The sequence below is a fragment of the Vicugna pacos genome, chromosome 6, assembly GCF_048564905.1.
Source record: "Vicugna pacos chromosome 6, VicPac4, whole genome shotgun sequence".
NCBI classification, from domain to species: Eukaryota; Metazoa; Chordata; class Mammalia; order Artiodactyla; family Camelidae; genus Vicugna; species Vicugna pacos.
In genome coordinates this window covers 74,678,342-74,691,990 of record NC_132992.1, presented here as the reverse complement: position 1 = coordinate 74,691,990, position 13,649 = coordinate 74,678,342, and the positions used below count along the sequence as shown (strand labels likewise).

The window sequence follows — 13,649 nt, the reverse complement described above, 5'->3', positions numbered from 1 at the left end:
TAAGAGAAAATGGCATTCTCTTTCATAGGATCCAAGCATTCAAAAGTCCTGCTCTGAAAAATGACCTCCCTGACCTAGAAAAAAATAAATTAAGAACATAAGTTGGCTTTTTTTTTCTTTTTCCAAGTGCTGCCTCTGTCTATAGTGATTAAATTAAAAAATCCAACCCCTCCATGGCAACTACTAGGAAAGGCATTTCCAGAAGTGGACTGATATGTTTGTGGGGAGTCACAATATAGGATGCTGTCAAACCTCTTCGGTCCCCCCTGAAAAATGGAATCATGTTCCCCTCCCCCTGAGGCCCTGCCTTTGTTATTGTTCATGCAGTGATCTGGGTTTTCTGCCACTGAAAGTGAAGAACACAGGGTTCAGCCCCCTCCCCACAACTGCTGCTGTCCAAGAGGTGTGACAGCTTGAAGGCCTCTAAAGAAAAGATACCAAGGGTTACACAGGACATCTTTCAGTCCAAAGTGGGAATGGGAACAAGAACCTTCTCTACCTTGCAGGTCAGCTTTGGTCAACGCAACTTTGTTAGCAAAAGAACAGAAAAGGCGAAAACAATAACCAGAGGTTAGTAAGAGGTAGAGTAAACCAGGGCAACATTACAGAAATGAAAACACAATCAGCATAACCAACATCACTCGGACAGACAAACTGAAATGCTCCACAGGTTCTCCAGAGACAGCACAGACAAGGGATGCACAGACCAGGGTGGAGCAGGCTTCATCAGAGCCACGTCAGCAGAGCAGGGGCAGGGAAACACTGGACTGGACAGAGCACAAGCGGTGGTAACAAGAGCCTTCCCACAACCACACAGCCAACCCCAAGGCACATGAGCTGGGAAAATGATGTTCCATCAGCGAGGATAAACATCAAGAAGTAAGGGGAGTACGTGGCCAGACTGAAAGACACGTGAGCACAACCAGACAGAGCCCACAAAAGCAATTCTGAACATTTAGGAGTTAAGAACGGAAGAGTCACTTGGGAGCGCTCCTTGTAACCTCCTGAAAATGCCACTGAGGAATTTGGCACTAGAACTGGGCATTCGTATCAAGGTGATTTGGAAACACCAATGACCTCAATTGCTTTAATTTATTAAAATGTAGCCAAACCTAAATGGCTGTGGCCAAAAAGGCACTAAACCAATGTTCCTTTTATTTATTTATGCCAGTCTCGCAATGAAGCACGTGTGTTTCTCTCAGATGTTTACCATCTGCAATTGTGGAATCGAATTTCTAGCCAATACATGCCTTGGGCTCTGCAGCAAAGCTGGCCTCAAGGTAGAAAGAGATATTTACCAGCCAAATATTGAATCAGACATTATTAAAAAATTCCTAGCCCAAATTGAGGGGTTGCAAATCGCAGTTAGATGTCAGCTAGGCTGTCCAGAAACTGCACTTAATTTCTAAATTATACAGTCTGCATATATTAGAAACATAAAATTAAAACCTAAGTCATGATTTTTTTTCTTTCTTACTGTAAATTATTGAGAGCCAAAGAGTAGTGGATTAATGTGTCTTTAAAATAATTTTGGACTCTTTGGGGTTAGATATAATAGAGAAAGTAATACAATTACTGCTTAGGGACCTTGAAGTGTCATCAGCAATGTCTTTGACAGGAATCTATGATCCCTCCTAGCCTGTGTACACTAGAAATGCAAGAATAAAACGCAATTACCATCTTGAAAAGATCCAGGCCTTACTTCTTAGTAATGAATCCTTACCCCTCGTTTCCTCTTCTAGACATAGAAATGATAGATCAAGAAATGTGTTTTGTTTCCTATGACTCAGCCTAACTCTCAAGAGCCTTCCTGAGGGCCCTGTACTATGTACAGGGATTCAGAACGAGAATGGCACTTCTCTGCAGTCTTTCCAAGGTTCTGTGCCCTTCGTTTCCTTCCCCACCATCCTCCATGTGCCCTAAAAAGCTCCCGGGATCTCTTACAAGGGCTTATTCACAATAGTGCAAACTTCCGATGACAGTATTTATGCTGTAACCCACTTTTTGGCCATTTTTCCTGGTCACTTAAGCTAATTATCCGAGTCATCTGTGTACAGTAAACAAGGGCGTTCTTCCTTCAGCCCTCATCCTCCACTTCATGCCACCCAGCGGGGCAGCCATAATGCTCCACGGGTAACCATCATCATTATCTCCATGGCAATAGAGTGCAGTGTTATTAGGCCCATGGGATTGTCCACAGATGGGGATGGCAGAGCCATCAAGCCACAATGTTCGGCTTTGAACAATCACTCACACTCAGAGGAAGGTCAGAACCCACCATAATGCGTGTGCTGAGTCATGCCAAATTGCACACAGAGCTGTTGCTAGGGACAGGAACATCTTCTCCAATCAGATGGGTAATTTCTTCTCACTAATGCTCTCACGACTTCCTTTCAAGCTCTCTTAAGTGGGGTCCTTTTCAGCTGTACGCTATATATTTTAATCTACCTTTAAAAAAAGTTAGTTCAGACTTCCTTTTAATCTAACTTCAGCACTATGTCCTTATATCACAATTTTGATACCCTATAGAACTGTGCCTCCCACATAGCAGCCACAGCCGCATGGGACTGAGCACTGGAGAAGTGTGTAGTCTGAGTTGAGGCATGCTGCAAGCATAAAATACTCAATTTGGAAAGCTCAATATGAAAAAAAAGGTAAAATGTCTTATTAAAAATTTTGTATTGATTACATCCTGAAATGATAACATTTTGGATATACTAGATTAAGTTAAATAAAATGTAAAATTAAAATTAACTTTACCTGTTACTTTGTATCTTTTTTTAAAATGTAGTTACCAGGGAATTTAAAATTATGTATGTGACTCACACTATATTTCTATCAGGCAATGTTGCTATGGAGTTAAGTGGATGATCCCTGTTCACTTTTAAACCTCCAGAACTGATGGCATGATGAAAATATTTAACATCTGAAGAGAGCCTTATGCTTTTTAGTATGTGCTTTTATATTATGATTTAACTTGACATGATTAATTAATTATTCCAGGATAACTGGAAATTCTGTCATTCCGGAATCTTCTAAACGAAGACACCCAAATTCCCAAACGGTGTATCTATTTCAGGATTGCCCTTAGCACCCAAAAGAACTCAGAGAAGATCAATAAGACCAAAATTCTTGAGTTGAATGAAATTGTGCATTTTCAGGAGAAGAAAGCAAAGCGGCTGCTTTAAATGCATGGTGATTCCCAACCTTCAGTTCCCCATACACACACTATATTTGGCCAACAGAATTTAAGAAATATTTCTGATTAAAAGAAAATTGGAGAGGGTTAGAGGGACAACCAGCCTTATGACTAGCGCAAACCGGTAAAGAGACACTGACTCTTGGTGAAGGGAAACGCCTTCCATCCTACAGATCAGCCCGGGAAGCTGAGCAGAAGCTTTTATTAAATATGCTGTAAGATGGCACATGGAGGGTGGACACTGGTTCAGGACAGGAGCAACACATGAAGCTGAACAGTTAGGAGATAAATGAACAGGTTTGATGTGGTAAATGAAGGAGGGATACAAGAAACCACTATATTGCACAAAGGGCCATGAGGCTCAACCAGACAAAAGAATACACAGATCCTGGTGACTGGTCAGACATCCTCTTTGCCTTTCATGTTCGATACAAGTCCCCTTCTCAGCCTACCCCAGGAGGCTGGGAAGGCTGAAAATGTTGTCCGCTGTCCCCTGCCAGCTGAAATTAGATGGTGTTTATTGTAAAGAACTACTGGACTCAAAAGACTTATAAGATTCAGTTAATATCTCAAGAGACAATGGATTATCTACAGAAATAGGCTGACTGTGGTTTGTTGTGTGGCATGAGCGGGCATGCAATGCTACTAAATGTCTCCCATGAGATAACATTTGTAAATAATAATCCTACTGTTTATTGAGTACCTACTATGTATATTCCAGGCACTCTATACATAACTCTTCCAAGGTAAGTTTTATTGTCCCATTTTTATAGATGAGAAAGACAAAGTTCAGAGAGGTTAAGTGACTTGCCAGAAGTCACACAGCCAACAGGAACTACTACCTGGCCCTAAATCCAGGTCTTTACAACATCAGAGTCCATACTGTTCCACTACAGCACACTGAGAAACTGCCTAATAATGCCTGACATCTAGTAAGTACTCAATAACTTACTCCCCTCCCCTCGTCATGGCATCCTGACATCGTTTTCCGACCTCCTGCTCAGTTTGCATTAAATGATGCAGTCACTATTAGTGACATAAGAAACATTTTATTGATGATGACACCCGTGTAAGAAAAAGTCTCTGATTTCTACCTCCCCATGTATTAAGTTATAAATAAAATCCCTGGTACCCTTTCAGCCATGCTGGAAGCAAAGGCACAAGTCAGCAGAGGCCTGATGTCAATGCCAGGAAAGGTTCTCTATTGGCAGGTATGTGACACTGAGAAGACATCTGCCGACATACATTCCTGGAGCCTGTGGCACATGTCTTGACATTCTCAGCCAGTGACAAGAGGACACTGATGGTGATGCAATGCCGGGTGGTGAATGGGAATGAGGGAGGACTGGTAAATCGAGGAAGGAGGCACTGGCAGAGGCAGCAGACAGGCATGGTGCTTGGGACAAGGACATAGCTTAAAAAGAAAAAAGGTTGTACCTTCACAGCCACGCTCGATCTGTCCACTCCGATGGAGAGCATCATTGATGAGGTCTGGCAGGCGTCCGTTCAAGTCCACTGATGCCAGACAGCCCTGAAAGCCATCCCGGGAGGCCACTAGCTTTGGGAGGTTGCTGTACATGCCTTGGGCCAGGCCTGCCATGTAGAGGTCACCTGCAAAGGAAAATAGGTAGTAACAGTAAATGGGTGAGGGGTATGGAAACCAAAACAACTAACGCCAGTGCACTTCAGACTATGCACTAGATAATGGTAACACAGCCTGGGGGGGAACCAGTGTAAAAAATAATTACCAGAGTTTCTGCCCTGTAAAAAGAAGAAACTAACATTTCTTATGTGTTATTCATTTTATACACATCATCTCACAAATTTTAATCACCATATCCATTCTATGAGGTACGTATTGTTCCCATTTTATGATGAAGTAAAGATTAGTAACATTTTCAACAAAACAACCATTTACTGAGTGCTTTTTATGTGCTTGTTACCAATAATATGCTGAGGACTTTACAGACATTATTCCATCAAAACTCCTAACAGCCCATAAAGGTAGTAACAATTATTATCCTCATTTTGCAAAAAAGTATATAGAAGCTGAACAAGGCTAAAAAATTTTGCTAAAGTCACTCAGGCAGTAAATGATTCAGCTGAGATTCCAAAACCTATAGATATTCTTTCCTGTGTATTATGACCCCTTCACATTCTAATGTTTATAACCCCATCACTCAGTTCCAACATGCCAAAGGTTTACAGAGACAGCAAGTCCACCCCTGAGGAGTGGTCAAAGTAAAAACTGAATAAATTGCATCATGATATAATTCAACATTGTTAAAATAGGATGTGCATGGTGTATCAAAAATGCATGGTGCTCCTCAACTGTACTTTACTTCTGGGAACAGCCTTTCAATTGTAAGACATGCTCTAAAAAGGATAAACTTCTTTACAAGGTTTACCTTTCAAGTCCAGATTTTTGGCACCATTGATAACCTGAGTGACCACCTTAGTATCCACTTTCAGGCTGTGGGTGTTACTGTTGTCCCGGGTGATGACGACGTTGTGCCACTGGTTGTCATTTAGGGGACGGTCACTATTGCCTTTGATCACATTGGGACCATTTCCGAGGTCAAACACGTAGTGTATGTACCTGTGAGGGACCACAAGCACTCGATGACTTGAGATTCCCTGGAGTGGTTTAATGCAACATGTATAGAACTGACATCGGGAGCTTCAAATCCCCCAAGCTAGACTGGTGTCATACAAGAAAATTAAGCTTGATTTAGGAATACAAGAATAGTCAGATCCTGTTCTATCAGACTTCACTTTAACTCTATACTCATTGAATCTGTTTCTTTAACACTACCTAACAAAACCCCAGACTACACAGGCAGTACACTCCAAAACACTAGGGGGCGACATTTAAATTCACAGTCAATCATAGATGTGTTTGGGGGGTTCTGTTTTTTTTGCTTCTGTTTTTTTTCCCCAACATAGTAGTAAAGTATCTTGAAACAAGAAAAGCTTTTTAAAATCTGCATATTTGGGCTAATAGTAGTCCTGAAAATATCTATATTTCATTTCTTCCTATAAATTTGGTAGTTGTATTGTACTGTCCCAGAAATAGATGCAATACATCCCACATCCCTCTTTTGCAAAGAAAAAGAAAAAGAAAAGCTTTTTTATCATAGGTTTAAAGGACCACATTTCATAGTAAAAAGCCTGATAGTACTGAGTTAGGAGAAGATCTTTAAATAAACTCATTAATTTCTCTCCCTTCTAGACTTAATCATTACAGAGATATTTTTAATCAATGAAGATGAGAGCATATATCAGGAATAGAGGGTAGAGAGTAGAATGGACACTTCATGCCCATATTTCATGCAGGGCTTGAGCTAAGATATCCAGCATGAACTATGTGCTCTCTTCCACTTACCCCTTGACTAGCTCAACAGCAATGAAGTCATTGCCATCACCACTATTGAAGAGGATGAAGCCATCAGCAGAGGTGGTCTTGAACTGGAAAAAGAGGTGCATGGAGGTATAGGCCTGGAGGGTGGCCAGGCTCAGGTAGCTGCTCTTGGTCTTGAAGGTGACAGGGTCAGCGATGATGTTCCTCAGTCCAAAACGAGCCTTCAGTTCACAGTAATCAATGTCTCCATTTTTGCACAAGTCAATGTAGAGCATCCCATTAAACATGAGGCTCTGCAAGTGGCCAATGAAACTGGAGGGGACGACGGAGATGTACCGTTTCTCGGTCATGATCCCAGTTTCAATGTTGTGGAATTCCAAGCGAGTATGGTCTCCCACCATTGTACCTATGAAAATCATAGAGGAGACACAAACAGGAAGAGTTGTTGTGCTTTGTCACAGCACCCCTACTCCATCTTTTAGGTCTAATTTGTTTGCACACAAAATATTCAGTTCCAGAAACAAAAATACTCAATATTGTATATGTCTGACTTGGCCCCAGTGGGAGAGCTGATTACTGGCCCTGTCCAAGTTATGTGCCCTGCATCCAGTGCAGCTGCTCTGAATGCCCTATCACATAAAGGAAAATATGAGATGGTGGCTAATTCAAGTTAAAGGATCAAACTATTAGTTTTCGCCATTCAGGAAAATAACTGGGTACCAATACATACTATAAGAAGAAAAGGTTTTATTGCCCCAATCCTTGCAAAGATAAAACAAGCAAGCCTTAGGCATTCATTACCAAATATTTCTTGGTGCAATAATTCATCACCCAGTACTTGAGGAAAAGGTTGTATTGTAGAGTATGTGTTAATTTTATCTGACCAGCAACTGTTGCTTTTTCTGATAATAACACCTACTTTTCCTTTGGGAAGCTACCCTCCCCACTTCACATTTAAACCATCTTGGCTGGACGAAGGTGACCCCATCCCAGCTCCTGAAGTAATCAAGCCACCCAGACTGAACCGCCCAATGTATTTTTACACCTCTAGCCATAGAGCACAGTCTGTGGACTAACACGGTGGTCTTCAAACTTCAGCATGCATCTGAATCACACAGTCCGCAAAAGTCTGGGGTGCAGCCTGAGAATTTGCATCTCCATGTTCCAAGGTGATGCTTATGTGGCTGGTCTAGGAACCACCTTTAGAACCACTGAATTAGCAGCAACCCAAGCTGGTCCAGTAATATTCACCCCCAGGGATTTTGCTGGAACACTTATGAAAGATACGCTCTTTGTAAACAAGGCTTTCTGAAGAGGTAAGACAAAAACCCAGGGCCTCTGGAGACCATGTGATAACCAGGGGGATTGGGCCTGCCTGATGAAATAGCCCTCCCAGGAAACAACCGAAAAATGGAGAGAAAGGGCTTCTGCAGAATGATGTCATTTGAAGACCTGGATTCAGCCGACCAAATCTGGACTTTTAAAACTTACATGGTAACAGATTCCCTCTTATGCTTAAACCATTTGAGTTGGGTGTCTCGTGTGCAACTAAAGGATCTCCAGCTAAAAGAAATAAACTATTAGACCTCTCCTTATCTGATTTACCTACAAATAGTGAGTGGCTGGGGCAGGAGTAATGAGGGCTTGAAATAAATACAGAGAGACTAGAAATGTTATTAACAAAAGTGAAGAAAAATAGCATTAGTATGGCCGGAGTAGAAGGTGGCTCCCTCCCAGCATTTACTTTAATAAATCAAATTAAAATTTAACAAACCATGTCCTAATGCCCCTGTGGTAAGAAGGAGCAGAAATTTCCCTCTTCTTGCCCTCTCCTGTTGGTACCTTCCTCTTTAAAGAAATTCCATTAACAAGATGCTCCTACATCTCTTCACTCTCTCATTTACAGCTTTCCAACGAAAAAGGAGTGACAAAATCTGAAAGAGTAAGGACAGTCTGCAAAGAGAGCTGTATGTGCATAGCTCAGCCCTGGCATGTCCCTCGGAGGAGCAAGCTGCCTTCAAGAAACACCCAGTTTACCCCACTCATTCATCCACAGCCTGGGTATTAGAGGAGCTAGCCTTGCTTCAGTAGAGATGCCTACCCCAGTCCTGAATTAGTGTTTGAGTGGGCAATTCTAATTCTGAAGTTCAGTACCTGTAAACCACATTTTTCACCATCAGTGTTATCAGTAATAAAAATGGTATTTGATTTCCACCAGCCTTGTATTTGCTTTTCTCAATTGATGCAGAACTCAAGTGGCAAAAATAAAAGGAGGGAAGGGGGTCATATTTTCTTGGTTGCCTTAAACTTCAATATCTGGGATATATAACCAGATCACACCCATGGATGCTCAATATTAATTTCATCTCTCTGGGAGCATACTCAGACCTAATTCAAAGAATTGTTCATAAGCACAATAATCAAATTTACATTTTATGAGCTTCTATGTGGTGTGACATATAGTGAAAAATCATTCTCTTAATATAAGTAGAAATAAACTACTGATGTTGGTTAACTTAAATACAAAATTGTAATAGAACAAAAATCAAGATGCAACATAAATCTGCTAACAACTGAATAACTAGAAGAAAGAATTACTGCATAAAATCACTTGGTATTGAAAATTAGACTGGTCATGAAAATGCAAACTAGCATAACCTAAGTCCACAGGCTCTAATCAATGAAGTGACTGAAACAAATACCCAAAGTCAGTCTGGCTACAGATGTTCATACCAGGCCTGGAGACTGGGGGCTGAGACCGGATGGAAAACGATGGGGAAGGGGGAAATTACAGCCAGTCTCAATGAGGACACAGGAACTGAACTATGAGGATGTGGGGAGTCATGCCAATTCCTATTTTACAGCAAAAAAAATTTTAAAAATATATCAGTGATGAGAACTAAGAGGTGATAACGAGGTGATCCCTGGTGAAGACTAGCGTTCCAAAAGGAACCTGAGGAGATCATTTTAAAGTCAATTGGGAGTTTTTACAGAAATTATGGATAAACTGGCCTCTAGACTTGAGGGTTTATGAAATTCTGCTCACTAGAATGTGGACTTCATAAAGCAAGAAAATCATGAACAGTGTTGACTCAGATAGAAGAGAGAATGAAGAAAGGCTTGGATAAGTAAGAAAAGGGAAGCTAATAATGAAATTTGAGAACGTAGCCTAGGGACACAGACTGATTTAAAGTTTAGGGTGACTCCAAGAGTTTCAACTAGAAGTTAGGGGAGGAGGCGAGGGGAGCAGAGAAGGTGACATGGAGCCAAATTAGAAAAGGAATTGGCTTCATAGAGTGCTAAAGGAATTCCCTTGGCTAAAGATGGAGGTTTCAAAAAAAGTATGCTATTGCACCTGGAAAAAGCATTGAAGAGATTGCTTCAACTTTGAAATTTGTGCCAAACGAAGCAAACGAATATTTTTTAAAGCCTGTGTATCTCCTAATCAGTATTAGTAACCAAGAACCATGTCACTCATCTCTTCCGACTGCTCTCTGTAAACTAAAACTCCTCCCACTTAAAAGGAAGATTGTATGCATGCTTCACAGCAGTTGCTTCCAAATTTCAGGGGAAAGAGGATTAACTTGAGACAAAAATAACCAGGAAAAACCAAGACTCCTGAATAGTTCCTATATGTCAGGCACCATGCTGGGCACTTCATAACCACCATCAAATGCCACTATCATGGGTAAAATGGTAGACAGGTATCACCACCTTGCTTTAGAGGTGAGGATACTTGGCTTAGAGAGGTTAAGCAATTTGATCAAAGTTCATACAGGTTATAAATGGTAGACACCCCCGAACTCAGGTGTGTTTCATTCAAAAGCCCAGCTTTCTTGTACACCATGCTGCTGTGGGACAAACAGCTTGACATTCCTTACAATGTTGTCCAAGAACAGCTGCAGGTGGAATTTAACTGGTGAAATTTTCACGAAGAAGTTGCTGTGATGAGTTCACACTCCTTTCCAGGGGCCAAGAGTTCTACTGTCATTCCGTCTAATGCATGGGTAATACAGCCAGCCCCTTCCCCGGAACAACCATGTCGCCTTGGTCCCTCTTCGCACATGCACTCCCAGGTTTCACTGACGGCCAGCAAGCAGTTTACAGGCAAGCCCTCAGGGTACTGAAGTCTGATGAGAACAAAAACTGGAGGGATAAACTGGGAGTTCGGGATTTGCAGACACTAACTGCTCTACATAAAACAGATAAACAGCAAGGTCCCACTGTAGAGCACAGGGAACCGTATTCAATACCTTGTAATAGCCTATAATGAAAAAGAATATGAAAAGGAATATAGATCTATATGCATAACTGAATCACTATGCTATATATCAGAAATTAACTCAACATTGTAAACCAACTATACTTCAATAAATTTTTTTTAAAAATAAATAAAATTAAATCGAAGAGCATCTAGACTCTGAGGCTGGACCTCCTAGGTTATATAACTTTTCTGTGCCTCAGTTTCCCATCTGTGAAACTGGGATGAAGGTATCAGGATTAAATGTACCAGTGCATATTAAGTGCTCAGAATGGTGTCTAGAGCTCAAACTGGGAACTATTACTAACATGCAGCTTTCATTTTTTCCCTTTCTCTGAAGTGTCTTAAGAATCTCCTGGTGCCTTCAGTTACTGTTTTCTCTCTTACCAGAACCCAAGTTCTTTCTAAGTAGAGACCACTTCTTGCCTCTTCCATGTGCCCCGCAGTGTTTGGCAGAGAGGCCTGGGATCAGCAAGCATCCCTCACATCTGGGGAAAGAGGCTGTATCTGAGACAACTGCTTTGCAGTCAACAGTGGGAGCCGGCCAACACTGAGAGCTTAGCAAAGAAACCAAGGGAAAGGCTTAGAGGAGGCAACTTAACCTCCCCTGGCTCCTAGGCTGGGGAGAGGAATTAAGAAAACAAAGGCTCATAAAGTCTTGGTAAAGAAAGCACATTTTACCCACAATTCTCCAGCCACACTCACAGCCTTTTCCCCATTTTCAAAAGTGTATGCTGTAAAATACTTCCATAATAAAAAAAGTTCTTGAGCCAAATATATTGGGTAAACACTGCACACATAATTATTGGAGATGAGCAATGTGTATTAATATATTAAAGGCTCCTAATAAGTCCTTCAGTGAAGAAGGCCACTTCATTTTGTTTAACCTAACATTCCCTAAATCAATCTCATCGTGTTTTTTACCAATGTGAGAAACACGCTTTCCTTGGAAAATGACATTTTACTGCTCGGTGCTGTATGCGCTGTGCAGGGTGAGGGAAGGAAAGGGAAAAGTCAATGTGGCTCAGAGGAGTCAAAAGAAGGGTGAATTTCTGAACTAGCAAGAAATTCTGCGTGGAGTGGGTGGTTCCTGCAGCATTAGGTCCCAATGCTGAGGAGCACAGCCCAAGTGAGGTGTCCTTTCCATTTATTCTTGATAACAGAAATCCAGCTCAATCAATCAATTAATCAACCCATCCTTATTAACGGTCATCTGAACTTAATCTTTTTCCAGGAATAGATTATATTACAATAAATGAAAACCACCAGGCTGAGGACTATTTCTTTTCTTGCTTTTGATTTCTTATGAGTCTGACCTACTCTCTGCAGCACTTCTACAAACTAGCTGAAAATTTGACATCCCAGGGGACATTTAACAGCATGAAAGGTATTACAAAATAAGCCAGTAAGATACTATTTAATAGCCTGAGGACTGTGTGGTATTTTGGTTTCATTGCCTGATTTTATGACATCTGTGAGCTAAAATTAAAATTCCCAAGCCCCTTATCACTGTAAGAAGCAATCCAAGGTCGTGGCTCATAAGTGAAACAGCTCTTTTCTTCTACCAAATTTCTGTATCTTTATGACTGCTTTTTTCCATCAACAGCAAGGTAGGGGGTAAGGCAGGAAATGAAAGCGCTTCATTAATTTCAAATATCAAATGGATGACTTGGGCATCCATGGTTTAATCCTGCTTTTTAATTATTAGTGGTAAGAGAAAGCACACTTTATAATTACTTTTGTTCTGAAGTTTCTATAAAAGAATAAGACTGAGGAAGGCAATACACATTACTGTACCCTCAGTCCCGCAGTTCTTTATGACCATCGCTTTCAGGGCATATAATTTCCCCGCGGAAATAAAAGGAACTCGTTATTGGGCGAGATTGGGGTGAGGTTGCCATCTAGTGGCTACATGCTGTGAGTAGCATCGCTGTTGGCTTTCCTGGGCCAAACGCAGAGGGGTTAGCAAGGGATGTGGGATGTATTGCTACTGCCATTGTAGGCTCCTGTCTGCACTAGCCCTTCATGCGGAGCTCTCAAATAATTAATGCATGTTGGCTGTGGGTTCTAAAGCTTCCAACCATTTCTATGCCTCTTTGCTTACACTCATTACCCAAAGCTAATCTACACTTCAGGCACGTAGAACAGCAACTTTACCTCCCACTACTAAGTTATGTCTGTGTACAGTTGGAGGGCTTTGGATAGTTGTTGTAACTCTGTTTGTCTTCGTTTTGGGAGGGGAAAGGATGGGTATTGTTGTCTACCTACTGACATGTATTCCTCACCTCAATCTATTCCATTATATTTTACCTATAGTGTAAGATACATCGTTTTCTTATGATGAATTATGAAGTCTAACAAGCAGCTTGGTTTGGTCAAACCACACAGACATGAATTTGGAGCTTAATTACACAACTCCCTGTAAGTTCACGTTCCCTCGACGTAAAATGGTAATAGGAACACTTAATTTGCAAGGCAAGGGTACACGATGGAAGATTAAAGGAGGTGATATGTGTAAAACAGCTAACCCAGGATCTAACGGCAGCTAGGTGCTGGATGTAAGTGAAATCATCTCCCTCTGACCACAGACTCTCCTCCACGACTTCCACGTACACATACTCCTGTCTGCACACACATACATGGCTCACTATAATTCCTTACTCCAGAAGCATAGAAGCTCAGGCTCATGATTGTAAAATTAAAGTACAGAACCCAAGATTGCAGAAAGTTTATGCTAAAAATACTTCAGCAGTAATAGAAATTCAAATTTAAAAACAAGGAAATGAGGAAAATGGGGTTTAGTATATTTATCCCAAAGGTATAAAGCA

At 41.2% G+C, this 13,649-nt stretch overlaps 1 protein-coding gene across 14 annotated transcripts in view; it reads right to left on the bottom strand.

The window, feature by feature from the left end:
- The window catches only part of NRXN3 (neurexin 3), a 1,622,069-nt gene that overhangs the window by 779,127 nt on the left and 829,293 nt on the right, over positions 1–13,649 (bottom strand). For all 14 annotated transcript variants that reach the window (XM_072963522.1, XM_072963513.1, XM_072963517.1 and 11 more), the window contains 3 exons: positions 6,585–6,966; positions 5,608–5,798; positions 4,637–4,810 (listed from right to left, as the gene is read on the bottom strand). In XM_072963522.1, coding sequence (XP_072819623.1) covers positions 4,637–4,810; positions 5,608–5,798; positions 6,585–6,966 — 747 coding nt within the window. The remainder of the gene's footprint in view (positions 1–4,636; positions 4,811–5,607; positions 5,799–6,584; positions 6,967–13,649) is intronic.